Source organism: Leucoraja erinacea, chromosome 3 (assembly GCF_028641065.1).
Source record: "Leucoraja erinacea ecotype New England chromosome 3, Leri_hhj_1, whole genome shotgun sequence".
Taxonomy (NCBI): domain Eukaryota; kingdom Metazoa; phylum Chordata; class Chondrichthyes; order Rajiformes; family Rajidae; genus Leucoraja; species Leucoraja erinaceus.
In genome coordinates, this window is record NC_073379.1 from 56,497,980 (window position 1) to 56,510,867 (window position 12,888).

At 40.0% G+C, this 12,888-nt stretch overlaps 1 protein-coding gene across 3 annotated transcripts in view; it reads right to left on the minus strand.

Annotated features, from left to right (window-relative positions):
- The window catches only part of tmod1 (tropomodulin 1), a 74,944-nt gene that overhangs the window by 25,356 nt on the left and 36,700 nt on the right, over positions 1–12,888 (minus strand). For all 3 annotated transcript variants that reach the window (XM_055632755.1, XM_055632753.1, XM_055632754.1), the window contains exon 4: positions 1,419–1,538. In XM_055632755.1, the coding sequence (XP_055488730.1) occupies positions 1,419–1,538 (120 nt within the window). The remainder of the gene's footprint in view (positions 1–1,418; positions 1,539–12,888) is intronic.

A 12,888-nucleotide genomic window follows, 5' to 3' on the forward strand; every position in this document is an offset into this window, starting at 1 on the left:
GCACACATCGACTTATGAAGCACTGTCGCTTGCAGTAGCCTCTTGTTGCTCACATGGTACAAACTTACATTCACTCTAAAGTATACAGTCTCAAAGTTGGCAGCTACCACAATCTCACATTAAACAGCAACAGAATGACAGTAAATGTAAATAGTTTCTCTGGCTGATGATGACCTTATACTCCATGGAACACAGCAAATGAAATGAATGATGAGATGGGTTTGCGAAAGAACAGAATGAATGCTGAAAAATAAACAGTGAAGCTTAATGAACAATCCAAATGTTAACATTTATTTCTAATTAAATTAATTGAAATTTCTAATTTGATCTACTTGATCCATTTTGAAATTGATTCTATGTATATTGTTTTGTTACACCTCAAATTGCCCTTCCTCTGCTTTCACATACTTTCTGCCCAGAACATTTGCGAGGTGTCCTACCCAATCTACACACGAGCCCACTCATCTCACAGAACCTTCATGGCCAACAGATTATAGAAAAGCCCCCCTTCAACGCAACACTCTCCAAAATCTTGTTCACTCATCAACAATATCAGTTTTTTTTAATTGCTACTATATCATTATTACTATGAGGCTCAAGATCTTCAATCATCTTGGATCATCATCGACAATAGACAATAGACAATAGGTGCAGGAGTAGGCCATTTGGCCCTTCGAGCCAGCACCGCCATTCAATGTGATAATGGCTGATCATCCACAATCAGTACCCCGTTCCTGCCTTTTCCCCATATCCCCCGACTCCGCTATCTTTAAGAGCCCTATCTAGCTCTCTCTTGAGTGTAAGGTCATCATCTGCCTACTCAAGCTGCAGTAAGTGGTGCAGTGGGACTCCACAATAATCCTCACGCTCGCCCACATAGTCTTCCTGCACCCACCTCACAGGTTTTACCATCTGTTTACCAGTTGAAAGACAAATAGAGACCTACACCCTCTTTCAGTCTTGCGTGATCAATGTTATTTCTGCAAACAATATTCGATCACAGTTCCAATCCTAACGATGCTCCATTGCCAGATGTGATGTCGGATTGAGCCACAATCATAACTTGTGCCCAATGCACCTGGCTTCACTGGTGAAAGAACTAACTAGCTTGGAAAGGCTAAATGAGGCAAATTTGGCATATTGAAATTGGGAACAGTATAAACTCAAGTAAAAATAGGAACAGCAGCGTTAAAATTTAAACTTTAGGGCAGAAAATTGTTCTGTTGTTTGTGCTACATGAATGACATCATTTGAGATACGAGGTGAACTCTGACCCAAAAATTCCATTCCATTCTCTGCAGAGAGTTCCATGCACATATGTTGCTATATCCCCATTTAGCATAGACACATCTCTCTCTCTCTGCTGCAGTGAGTGGCACTCTGAAGTAAATCGTCTCTGTGGGCTGAGCTTCCCTTACCTGCAATGTCACAAAGTTCAGCATCAGTAGCATTGACCAAGGCCTCCTCCAGCTCTGGCTCCAGGGTAACACTGTCAATAACAGACTTCATTGGCTTCTCTTTGGGGATCCACTGCTTCCCTACAACAAAGGGTTCATGACAGAACGGGACATCAATTTAAGCAACTAAAGAAAAAAAAAAAATCAGTCAGCTTTTGTTCCCTTTCAAAAAAATATCTTCTGCACATCACCAAGACAAGGGCTGTAGTATTCAAGTTAAATTTATTGTTTATTGTTAAATGCAGGAGTACATTAAGATACAAATATAATGAAAAATATTGCTTGCAGAAGCATCACATGACAAACTCCGGTAAACACTAAACACAAAAAAACAAATTATACATAAACTACACATAAAGTTCTAAAAGGAGACTATGTATGAATCAAGACATTAGTGCTAAAAGATAATTTTAAAAAATGCAAGTCTATAATAGTGCAAGAGGTGAGCCATAGTGTTCCATTGTTGAGGTAGGATTAAGGTTGTGTTGGTTGGTTCAAGAACCTGATAATAGGATAAAATTAGCGGTTCTTGAACCTGGTGGTGTGGGACTTCAGGCTTCTGTATAGAGATGATAGCAGTGGGAAGAGGGCAAGGTCCAGATAGTGCATATACTTGATGATGGGTGGCTTCCTGAGGCAGCGCTTCATGTAGATGCTCTCAACGGTGAGGAGGGCTGTTCCTGTGATGGACTGGGCTGAGTTCACCATCTCTGCAGCCTCTTGTGTTCCTGTACATTAGAATTGTCATACCAGGCTTTGATGCAACCAGTCAGGATACTTCCTGGAAAAGGTAGTTAGAATATTCGTAGACATACACTTGAAACGTCTAAGTAGAGACAATGGTGCTTCTTCTTTATCATTACATCTCTGTGCTGGGCCCAGGACAGGTAAACCGGGATGTTAACATCCTGGAATTTGAAGCTGCTAACTCTCTTCACCACCGACTCACCAATAAACACTGGCACATGGTCTTGCAACTTCCCTTTTCTGAAATCAACAGTCAGTTCTTGATCTTATTGATGTTGAGCAAGAGGTTGTTGGTGCAACACCACTCATCCAGCTGTTCTATCTCTCTCATCACGACCTGTGCTTTGGCCAGGAGATGGTTCAGTAGCACCATTGCAGAGCAGCAGAGGTTGGGCAATAAACATTGACATGATCCGAAAGGCCCAAATACAAAGAATGAGAAAAAAAAATGGTTGATTTCATAGATTTGTTTTAGCTTTAATACCTCCCATCTCATGGAAAATGAGGTAGTTGCAAGATTAATTTAGTATGGAACATCATGCGTTTAATTCCGGAAGGGTCAAACATGTGAGCAAAACTTACAAAAAATGGCAACACTTTTGTGTAGCGTTAGCCTTTAAAATTTTCAAAAGGCAGATACCACGAAGGTTGCTTAACTGTGCTGAATGTTTATTAATTCTAATCCTACTGCCCTGATCTATTCCCATAGCGTTGGCATGCTTACCGGGTGATGTAACTTTCTCTCATGTTTAATACCTTCTCCCTTGAAAGATCACTGTGGCTAATGACTGTAAATAGGTTTACGACTTTACCTGCTGCCGAGGAAGTTTACATTTTGGCAAGGATTTAAAAAAAATAGCTCCATCTCAGAAATAACCAAATTCTTTGTTGGATATTTTTACAAAATCCTAGCTAATGTTAGGTGGTCAAAACAGAAGTTTAAATTTCAATGGAATTTAGAGAGTGCGAGCAGTCAGGAAGTCAGTCCTGATCTTAAAGACTAGATTATCTCATTTATTTATCATTACACTATATCTTCCTGTTTTCCACTTTAAAAATGGACGCTGTATCTGTAAATGCATCCTGCAGTATTGCAGCCTCCTGCCAGTGAGTGTTGCAGACTACTACATGGCAAATGCAGATACAGTTTAAATTATAAACCTGGGTGTCATAATTTAAAAATTATTATGGGAGGACATACAAGAGTCTTTATTATATACAAACAGACAGAGCCGGGATTTACAAATGTTTCAATTCTAAGTAACTCTGGAGCACTAATTGTCTGAGGCATTCATCGGAACAACCAATGCCACGGTTTCAACCAGCATGAAAAGGGCTTTATTTTAATTCATTTAATTTTCCAGGTTCTGAGCATCATTGTAAGGTCAGCTTTTATTGTCCATTCCTATCTGCTTCTGCAAAGTTGGTGCTGCTTTCTGGAATTACTGCAATCACAGAGTGATACAGTATGGAAACAGGACCTTCGGCCCAGCTTGGCCACACCAACCAACATGTCCCGGCTAGACTAGTCCCACCTGCCTGCGGTTGGTCCAAACTTGTCCTATCCATGTACCTGTCTATAATTGTTTCTTAAAAGTTGGGATAGTCCCCGCCTCAACTACCTCATGTGGCAGCTTGTTCAATACACCCACCACCCTTTGCGTGAAAAAGTTACCCCTCAGATTCCCATTATATCTTTTCCCCTTCACCTTGAACCGATGTCCTCTGGTCCTCGATTCCCATACTCTGAGCACAAGACTCTGTGCATTTACCCGATTTATTCCTCTCATGATTGTGTATACCTCTATAAGATCATCCCTCATCCTCCTGCGCTCCAATGAATAGTGACCCAGCCTACTCAACCTCACCCTATAGCTCACACCCTCTAGCACTGACAACATCCTCGTAAAAACCGAATACAATATTCTAAATGTGGTCTCACCAACGTCTTATACAACTGCAACATGACCTCCTTAAATGAAGGTACTCTCACCATGCTCTCGGGGAGGCACATTCAGGAGTTAGAAAAATTGCTTATAATTGGCCAGCAATATCTATCCACTTCTCATTTTCATTTGTTGTCAAATGTAAGCAGAGATACAGGTTGTGGGGTTGGACAGTGCAGGCAGGGTAGACTAGGCAAGAAACTGCAGTGGTTTGTAGCTGATGTACACAGACACCACTGTGCGCTCATGGTTGCGGAGATGAATGGCTAGGGTGGTGGCTGGTTCTGGATGCTACTCAGCTTCTCAATTGATGCTGGAGCTGCTCTCATCCATACGACAGAGCAAACAACTCATTCCATCACACTGCTGATTTGGAAGAAGGAGGGGAAAAGATAAAGCATTTTAAAGAATAATAAACAGATGGTGGGGTTTGCAGAGTGACCACTGGATAAGATGGAAATTTGATGGAAACCAGAGCAAATAGATGTTTATAAGAATAAACACTTGGGATATCTGACCATTTCATGCATTAATATGGGAGATGGTGTGGTAAAGTTAGGATCAAGATTTCAAAATGGGTATGCAGAACAAATGTATGTACACCAGCAGGAGAAATATCTTTGATCTTAATGTTTAATGGAGAAATAGGACAACACTGTGGTTTGGCTATTGCAGCTCCAACAATTCAGTTTTAATCCTGACGTCTGGTGGTGATCACAAGGGTTTCCTCGCAAACACATCAAGTAACATGTTAACACTGACATAGAAACATAGAAAATAGGTGCAGGAGTAGGCCATTCGGCCCTTCGAGCCTGCACCGCCATTCAATATGATCATCCAACTCAGTATCCTGTACCTGCCTTCTCTCCATACCCCCTGATCCCTTTAGCCACAAGGGCCACATCTAACCCTCTTAAATATATCCAATGAACTGGCCTCAACTACTGTCTGTGGCAGAGAATTCCACAGATTCACCACTCTGTGTGTGAAAAACAAAATTCTAATCTCAGTCCTAAAAGATTTCCCCCTTATCCTTAAACTGTGACCCCTTGTTCTGGACTTCCCCAAGATCGGGAACAATCTTCTTGCATCTAGCCTGTCCAACCCCTTATGAATTTTATAAGTTTCTTTAAGATCCCCCCTCAATCTTCTAAATTCCAGCAAGTACAAGCCGAGTCTATCCAGTCTTTCTTCTTATGAAAGTCCTGCCATCCCAGGAATCAGTCTGGTGAACCTTCTCTGTACTCCCTGTATGGCAAGAATGTCTTTCCTCAGATTCAGAGACCAAAACTGTACGCAATACTCCCGGTGTGGTCTCACCAAGACCCTGTACAACTGCAGTAGAACCTCCCTGCTCCTATACTCAAATCCTTTTGCTATGAAAGCTAACATACCATTCGCCTTCTTCACTGCCTGCTGCACCTGCATGCCTACTTTCAATGACTGGTGTACCATGACACCCAGGTCTCGTTGCATCGCCCCTTTTCATAATCGGCTGCCATTCAGATAATAGTCTACTTTCCTGTTTTTGCCACCAAAGTGGATAACCTCACATTTATCCACATTATACTGCATCTGCCATGCATTTGCCCACTCACCCAGCCTATCCAAGTCACCTTGCAGCTTCCTAGCATCCTCCTCACAGCTAACACTGCCCCCCAGCTTCATGTCATCCGCAAACTTGGAGATGTTGCATTCAATTCCCTCGTCCAAATCATTAATATATATATTGTAAATAGCTGGGGTCCCAGCACTGAGCCTTGCGGTACCCCACTAGTCACTGCCTGCCATTCTGAAAAGGACCCGTTTACTCCTACTCTTTGCTTCCTGTCTGCCAGCCAGTTCTCTATCCACATCAATACTGAAGCCCCAATACCTTGTGCTTTAAGTTTGCAAACTAATCTCTTATTGGGACCTTGTCGAAAGCCTTCTGAAAGACCAGATATAACACATCCACTGGTTCTCCCTTATCCACTCTACTAGTTACATCCTCAAAAAATTCTATAAGATTCGTCAGACATGATTTACCTTTCGTAAATCCATGCTGACTTCGTCCAATGATTTCACCACTGTCCAAATGTGCTCCTATCTCATCTTTAATAGCTGACTCTAGCATTTCCCCACTACCGATGTTAGACTAACTGGTCTGTAATTCCCTGTTTTTTCTCTCCCTCCCTTTTTAAAAGGTGGGGTTACATTAGCTACCCTCCAATCCTCAGGAACTACTCCAGAATCTAAAGAGTTTTGAAAAATTATCACTAATGCATCCACTATTTCTGGGGCTACTTCCTTAAGCACTCTGGGATGCAGCCTATCTGACTCTGGGGATTTATCGGCCTTTAATCCATTCAATTTACCTAACACCACTTCCCGACTAACCTGGATTTCACTCAGTTCCTCCATCTCATTTGACCCCCGATCCCCTGCTTTTTCCGGCAGATTATTTATGTCTTCCTTAGTGAAGACAGAACCAAAGTAGTTATTCAAATGGTCTGCCATGTCCTTGTTCCCCATGATCAATTCACCTATTTCTGACTGCAAGGGACCTACATTTGTTTTAACTAATCTTTTTCTCTTCACATATCTATAAAAGCTTTTGCAGTCAGTTTTTATGTTCCCTGCCAGTTTTCTTTCATAATCTATTTTCCCTTTCCTAATTAAGCCTTTGTCCTCCTCTGCTGGACTCTGGATTTCTCCCAGTCCTCTGGTAGGCTGCTGTTTCTAGCTAATTTGTATGCGTCATCTTTTGTTTTGATACTATCCCTGATTTCCCTTGTTATCCACAGATGCACTTCCTCTCCTGATTTATTCTTTTGCCAAACTGTGATGAACAATTGTTGTAGTTCATCCATGCAGTCTTTAAATGCCTTCCATTGCATATCCACCATCCACCCTTTAAGAATCAATTGCCAATCTATCTTGGCCAATTCATGTCTCATACCATCAAAGTTACCTTTCTTTAAGTTCAGAACCCTTGTTTCTGTATTAACTGAATTAACTGACAACACAGAAGCAGTGAAGGGACAGATACTGTTGGCACAGAGGACATTTGTCCGTCTATTGGAAGCAATTTGCTGAGCTTCACCTCACGTAGGGGCCAGGAAAAGGAGGCTAGGCATTCATCAATTTAGTGGAAATCAGGTTGAGATGAACAGAGATGATCATTGATAAGATGTGCTTGAAGTGGGCAAAGGGAGATAAAGGACACCTGAACCAAACGGTGAGTTTAAGATTCAGACAGCAGAGTGGATGGAGGCCTTGCTTTGACACAAGAGAGATAGGAGGAAGATACACTTTGGTGGACAGTCTCAATCTTAAGGAGATTGAGGCTCGTTCAAAGATGATTTGTTTAGAGAAAAGCATTTTCATGGGCTCAGGGTCGTTTTACTTGAAAAGAACAGCGAGATACTTAATATCATTTGAGCTCAGGATTCTGCCCTTTGGACAGGTTGATGTTGAAACGATACTCAGGGAATTTGGGGGAGGAGAGAATGGTGTCGGAATGAAGGTGGCGGAAAAGTGTAAACATTTTCAGTCCAACAAATATGAAAATCCAAGTGTGATCAGGCAGGCATTCCATGCAGAATCTAAATTTAGTAACATGATTACTCAGTTACCAGGATATTGTGAGTAATTTGAGAATAGGATGGAAGGGGTTGGTTGGGGCTAGTGGTTACACTGAAACAGAGGCTCTCCTGGAGCAATGTGCAATATAACACCTCTTGACAACCGGCTGGCAGATCTCTTCAAGAAATAAATACACAGCTGAGGATGGAATGCAGTCACCGCTATTTTTGTCGAGGCTGTGGAGCTGCTGTTCGTTGATTGGAGAACAATTAGAAGATAAATTATATCTAATCTAATGTCACGAGCACACAAGGTGACTGAAGGTGAAACATTTTCATTATCAGTTCCACAAACTTCTAAACACTGACATTTTGTTCTCCCCAAATATACCAGTTTTATAAAGTTCCCAAAACTGCCATCTCCAAGCAGTCAGATGAAACTAAACAAAATAATCGCCTAACTCCAATGAAACATCGGGGTGAGATCACCAGCAGCTCACTAAGCAGTAAAACAGCCTACACTTGTAGAGCATCTCTATCTCAGAAATACATCTCGAGAGGCTTCTGAGAAAGAAAGGATCTGAAGCAGATCCTTGAGTGGGGGAGCTGAGAGGTTCCAAAAGCTTAAATAAAGAGATTGGTTTCGAGAGAATATCCAAAGGCAGAAACGAGGAGGCAGGGAGCCAAAGGCAGTTAAGATGAGTTTTTGAGAGTAACACAAGATTGTTTGCATTTTCCAAAATCAATTATGTGATATCTGATGCTACGTTTATTTACTCAAGGTGGAAAATCTGGAGTATTATTTAAAACCAACAACAGATTGTGCTTTGGAAAAGTTAATTAAAATGTTTATTTTTCTCCCCACAAGCCCTCATGCCTTTCTAAGTGTAGAACTCAATGCCGGTTTTCAGAGTCACTGTGTAAATAAATAGCATTGCCATCAATGGTCATGGTTAAATTGGCAAATGAACCCAGATTACAGTAAGTGACCGACAGGCACTCAATTTTATAAGAGACTATACACTGTTTACACAGTGTCGGGTTTGTTGAAAGTGTAAAACAATTACTTTATCTTGCAGGGAACCCAAGGCAAAATATAAACTCAATATATTTTCTCAAAGCCAAACTAAGTATAAATCTCATATCAAGTAAGACACTTTTCAAAGCAACTTCAAAGCTAAACTTTGGTAGGTGAACCTTCAGAATGTGCTTGCTGCAGTTTATGTCAATTCATTCTCTGTAGACAGATATTGATGACAAGGCTGGTAGCTGTAATAGTTTTATGTATTTTATTATTTTTTAAATTAAGATAGTCTCTAAACTAAAACTAAACCAAACTAAAAAAAAGACAGCAAAATGAAAAAGACTGTGCAAAGAAACAAGACATTGCTGCACAACACAATTAGAAAATAAGTCCATGATAGAAACATGGAAACATAGAAAATAGGTGCAGGAGTAGGCCATTCGGCCCTTCGAGCCGGCACAGCCATTCAATATGATCATGGCTGATCATCCAACTCAGTTGGTGCAGGAGGTGGTCCGTCGTGTCCCTAAGCAGAAGTAATGTGCAAATTACACACAAACACCATCCAAGGTTTGGATTGAATCCCTGGGTCTGTCACAGTAGGGCACCAGTTTGACTAGCAATGCCACTATGCAAATGCCTTGTTGTAGACAACTAATGGCTTTCTAAATCACTTCAGTGGACAGTTAATAGTCAACTATATTGATGTGTGTACACAAAAAAGCTGGCGAAACTCAGCGGGTGCAGCCGCATCTATGGAGCGAAGGAAATAGGCAATGTTTCGGGCCAAAACCCTTCTTCAGACTGCACCCACTGAGTTTCTCCAGCTTTTTTGTGTACCTTCGATTTTCCAGCATCTGCAGTTCCTTCTTAAACACAATATATTGATGTGTGGCTTGACTTGCCTGCCACAGAAAGCAGTTTTCTCTGTTTCTAGAATATTTGAAAAATGAATGGATTCTTTATAATAATGCAATAACTTCCTGGTCACGTTTATGAATAAAAAGCATCTAAATTCAAGTTTTCAATCCAGGCGCCTAGAGTATCCAATAACATAGTGATTACACCTTACACTGGAGTAATCTAGAGGCCAGTTGATTATTCTGGGGACAAGATTAAATCCCACACGAGCAGTACAAATACTTGAAAAATAAATCACAACGTTACTCGCGTTTTGTTGCAAACATTGCAATGAACTTTTAATAAACGATCGGACATTTCAGTTCAGGCATAGAATAACTTATTCTGTTGCATTGAGATGCAAATACTCGCATAGAGATATTGACAGATGATGTAATCATGTAGTTTTACTCTCTAATTCCCAACTATTTCACCTTGTATGGACTACTACCTGCCATTTGATTTTAGTATTTATTTATAATTGCAAGAACTAGACAAGTTCCGGTGAACAAAAAGTAATTATCACTATCAACCATCTTCACTATCTACAATGCCACCCACTTTAGTGTCATCTATAAACATTTGCATACCTCGTACATTCTCATCTAAATCATTGATATAAACCACAAACAACAATGGGTCCAGCACTGATCCCTGAGGCACATCACTCGTAACAGGCCTCATGTCCGAAAATCACCCTTCCACCACCATTCTATGTTTCCTTCCATGAAGCCAATTCTGTATCCCATGCAATCTAACTTTCCAGAGCAGCCTACCATGTGGAATCTTATCAAAGGCCTTGCTGAAGTCCATATTGGGAACATCAATGCTCTTTCCCTTATTAACCCTTTTGGTTACCTCCTCAAAAAACTCAATCAAATTTGCAAGACATGATTTCCCACATACAAAACTATGCTGACTATCCCTAATCAGCATTTGTCTCTTCAAATGCATATATATCTTATCCCCTGGAACCTTCGCCATTAACTTACCTACCACAGATGTTAAGCTCACTGATCTATAGTTCCCATGCTTTTCTTCTTCTTCTTCTATGTAGTTTTTTTTGGCGGTTGGCAAACAACTTTTTAGTGCATTACCGCCACCAACTGGTATGGAGTGTGGATCAAATAACATTATAACTTATATACTAATAACCTATATCTTTCCAAACAAATTGGTTACCCTGAGAAAAAGCATTAGGATTTGATAGCACATATATGAATTATTTTGTAAAATATCTATTAAATCAGATTGTACGTTTTCTTTTCTGAATCGTTCACTCATTTGTCTTCTTTCTTCCTCATACCTCTCACAATGTATAATGACATGCTCTATTGACTTTTCTTGCCCACAGTATTCACATCTGCCTGTATTATGCTTGCCTATTATAAAAAGTGTACTGTTCAGACCAGTGTGTCCAAATCTGATTCTTGAAATTACTGTCTCCTTTTTTCTGTTTTTTCCTGCACATCTCATTTCTCCCACTTTCCTCTGGACTCTGTAGAACCACTGTCCTTTCCGCTCTTCCTCCCATTGCTTTTGCCATCTTTCCTTCAGTCTTTGCTTAATAATGTCTTTGATTTCAGTTTTACCTATGTTAATACTTAAATCAATCTTACTTCTTTTTGTTACCTCTTTTGCTACCTTATCTGCCATTTCGTTTCCTCTAATGCCAATGTGTGCTGGTACCCATAAAAATATGACTGTAAGCCCCATTATTTGAATTCTGAATAGTGTTTGTTGTATTTCAATCAAAATGTCTGGTCTACTGTCTGAATGGCTGTGCTGTAAACTCTTTATTGCTAAACTTGAATCTGAACATATATCTGTCCTTAAAGGCCAGGTATCCTCGACCCACTGTACCGTTAACAATATTGCAATCATTTCACCTGTGTATACTGAGACCTCATTATTGATCCTCTTCCCTACTTTGATGTGAAACTCTGGTACAATAAATGCTACTCCTACTTTATCTACTGAATCTTTTGATGCATCTGTATACATTTGGACAAAGCTGTGGTATCTGTCAATGTATTCCTGTATGATGAATGAATTATACATACGTTGTTTATCCTTGTTTTTCTGTTCTAATATTGTAAAGTTTACTGTTGCATCTGGAAGTATCCAAGGTGGAATTGAAGGTAATGGAACCGTTGGAACCACATTTAATTGTGCTATGCTGATTTGTAATGCTCTCTGGGTCACTGTCCATCCACAACTTTTTGTTTCCCTTCTCTCCTTTTCCCAGCATAGTTTGACAGTAACTTGTGCTGGGTGTTCTTGACTGTGGCCCTGTAGGTTAATCCAGTAATTCAATGAAAGCTGTATCCTTCTCATCTCTAGAGGCATCTCCCCCATTTCAACATGTAATGCTGCTGTTGGAGTTGTTTTTATTGAAACCTGTACATATTCTCAATGCCTGATATTGAATGTTGTCTATTTTCTTAAGAGAAGTACTTGATGCGGACCCATACACCACACAACCATAATCTAACACAGATCTAATTAACCCAGTGTATATAGCCTTCAAAGCTGTTCTATCTGCCCCCAATCACATCCAACTAAACATCTCATCACATTAAGTATCTTCTTACATTTGTCCACTACTTTCTGAATATGAGCCATCCATGTAATCCTCTCATCAAACCATAAACCTAAAAAATTATGGTATTTTACTCTCTCCAATTCCTGGTTATATAATTTTATTTTAACCTCATTATCAATTTTCTTCCTAGTAAAAAACACTATCTTTGTTTTTTCCACAGAAAATTTGAATCCCCATTTATATGACCACTCTTGTACCTTTATTATAGCCCTCTGTAGTTTTTGCACAATAAACTTCACATTTCTCCCCCTTTTCCAGATTGCCCCATCATCCGCAAACAGTGAAACTCCCATTTCATTTACAATTTTTTCATATACATCATTTATCATTACTGAAAATAGTAAAGGACTTATTATGCTCCCTTGAGGTGTTCCATTTTCAATATCTAATGTTCCTGAGTATTGATTTCCAACTCGTACTTGTATTGACCTCCCAAATAAAAAATCCTTAATCCATTTAAATATACAACCTTTAATCCCCAACTTACCTGGTTTCACTAATAACCCTTCTCCCCACATTATATCATGTGCTTTCTCAATATCAAAAAATACAGCTACTACACGTTCTCTGTTAATTTGTGCTCTCCTAATTTCATGTTCTAAACATATAGCTGGATCCATGGTGTTTCTCCCCTTCCTAAAAC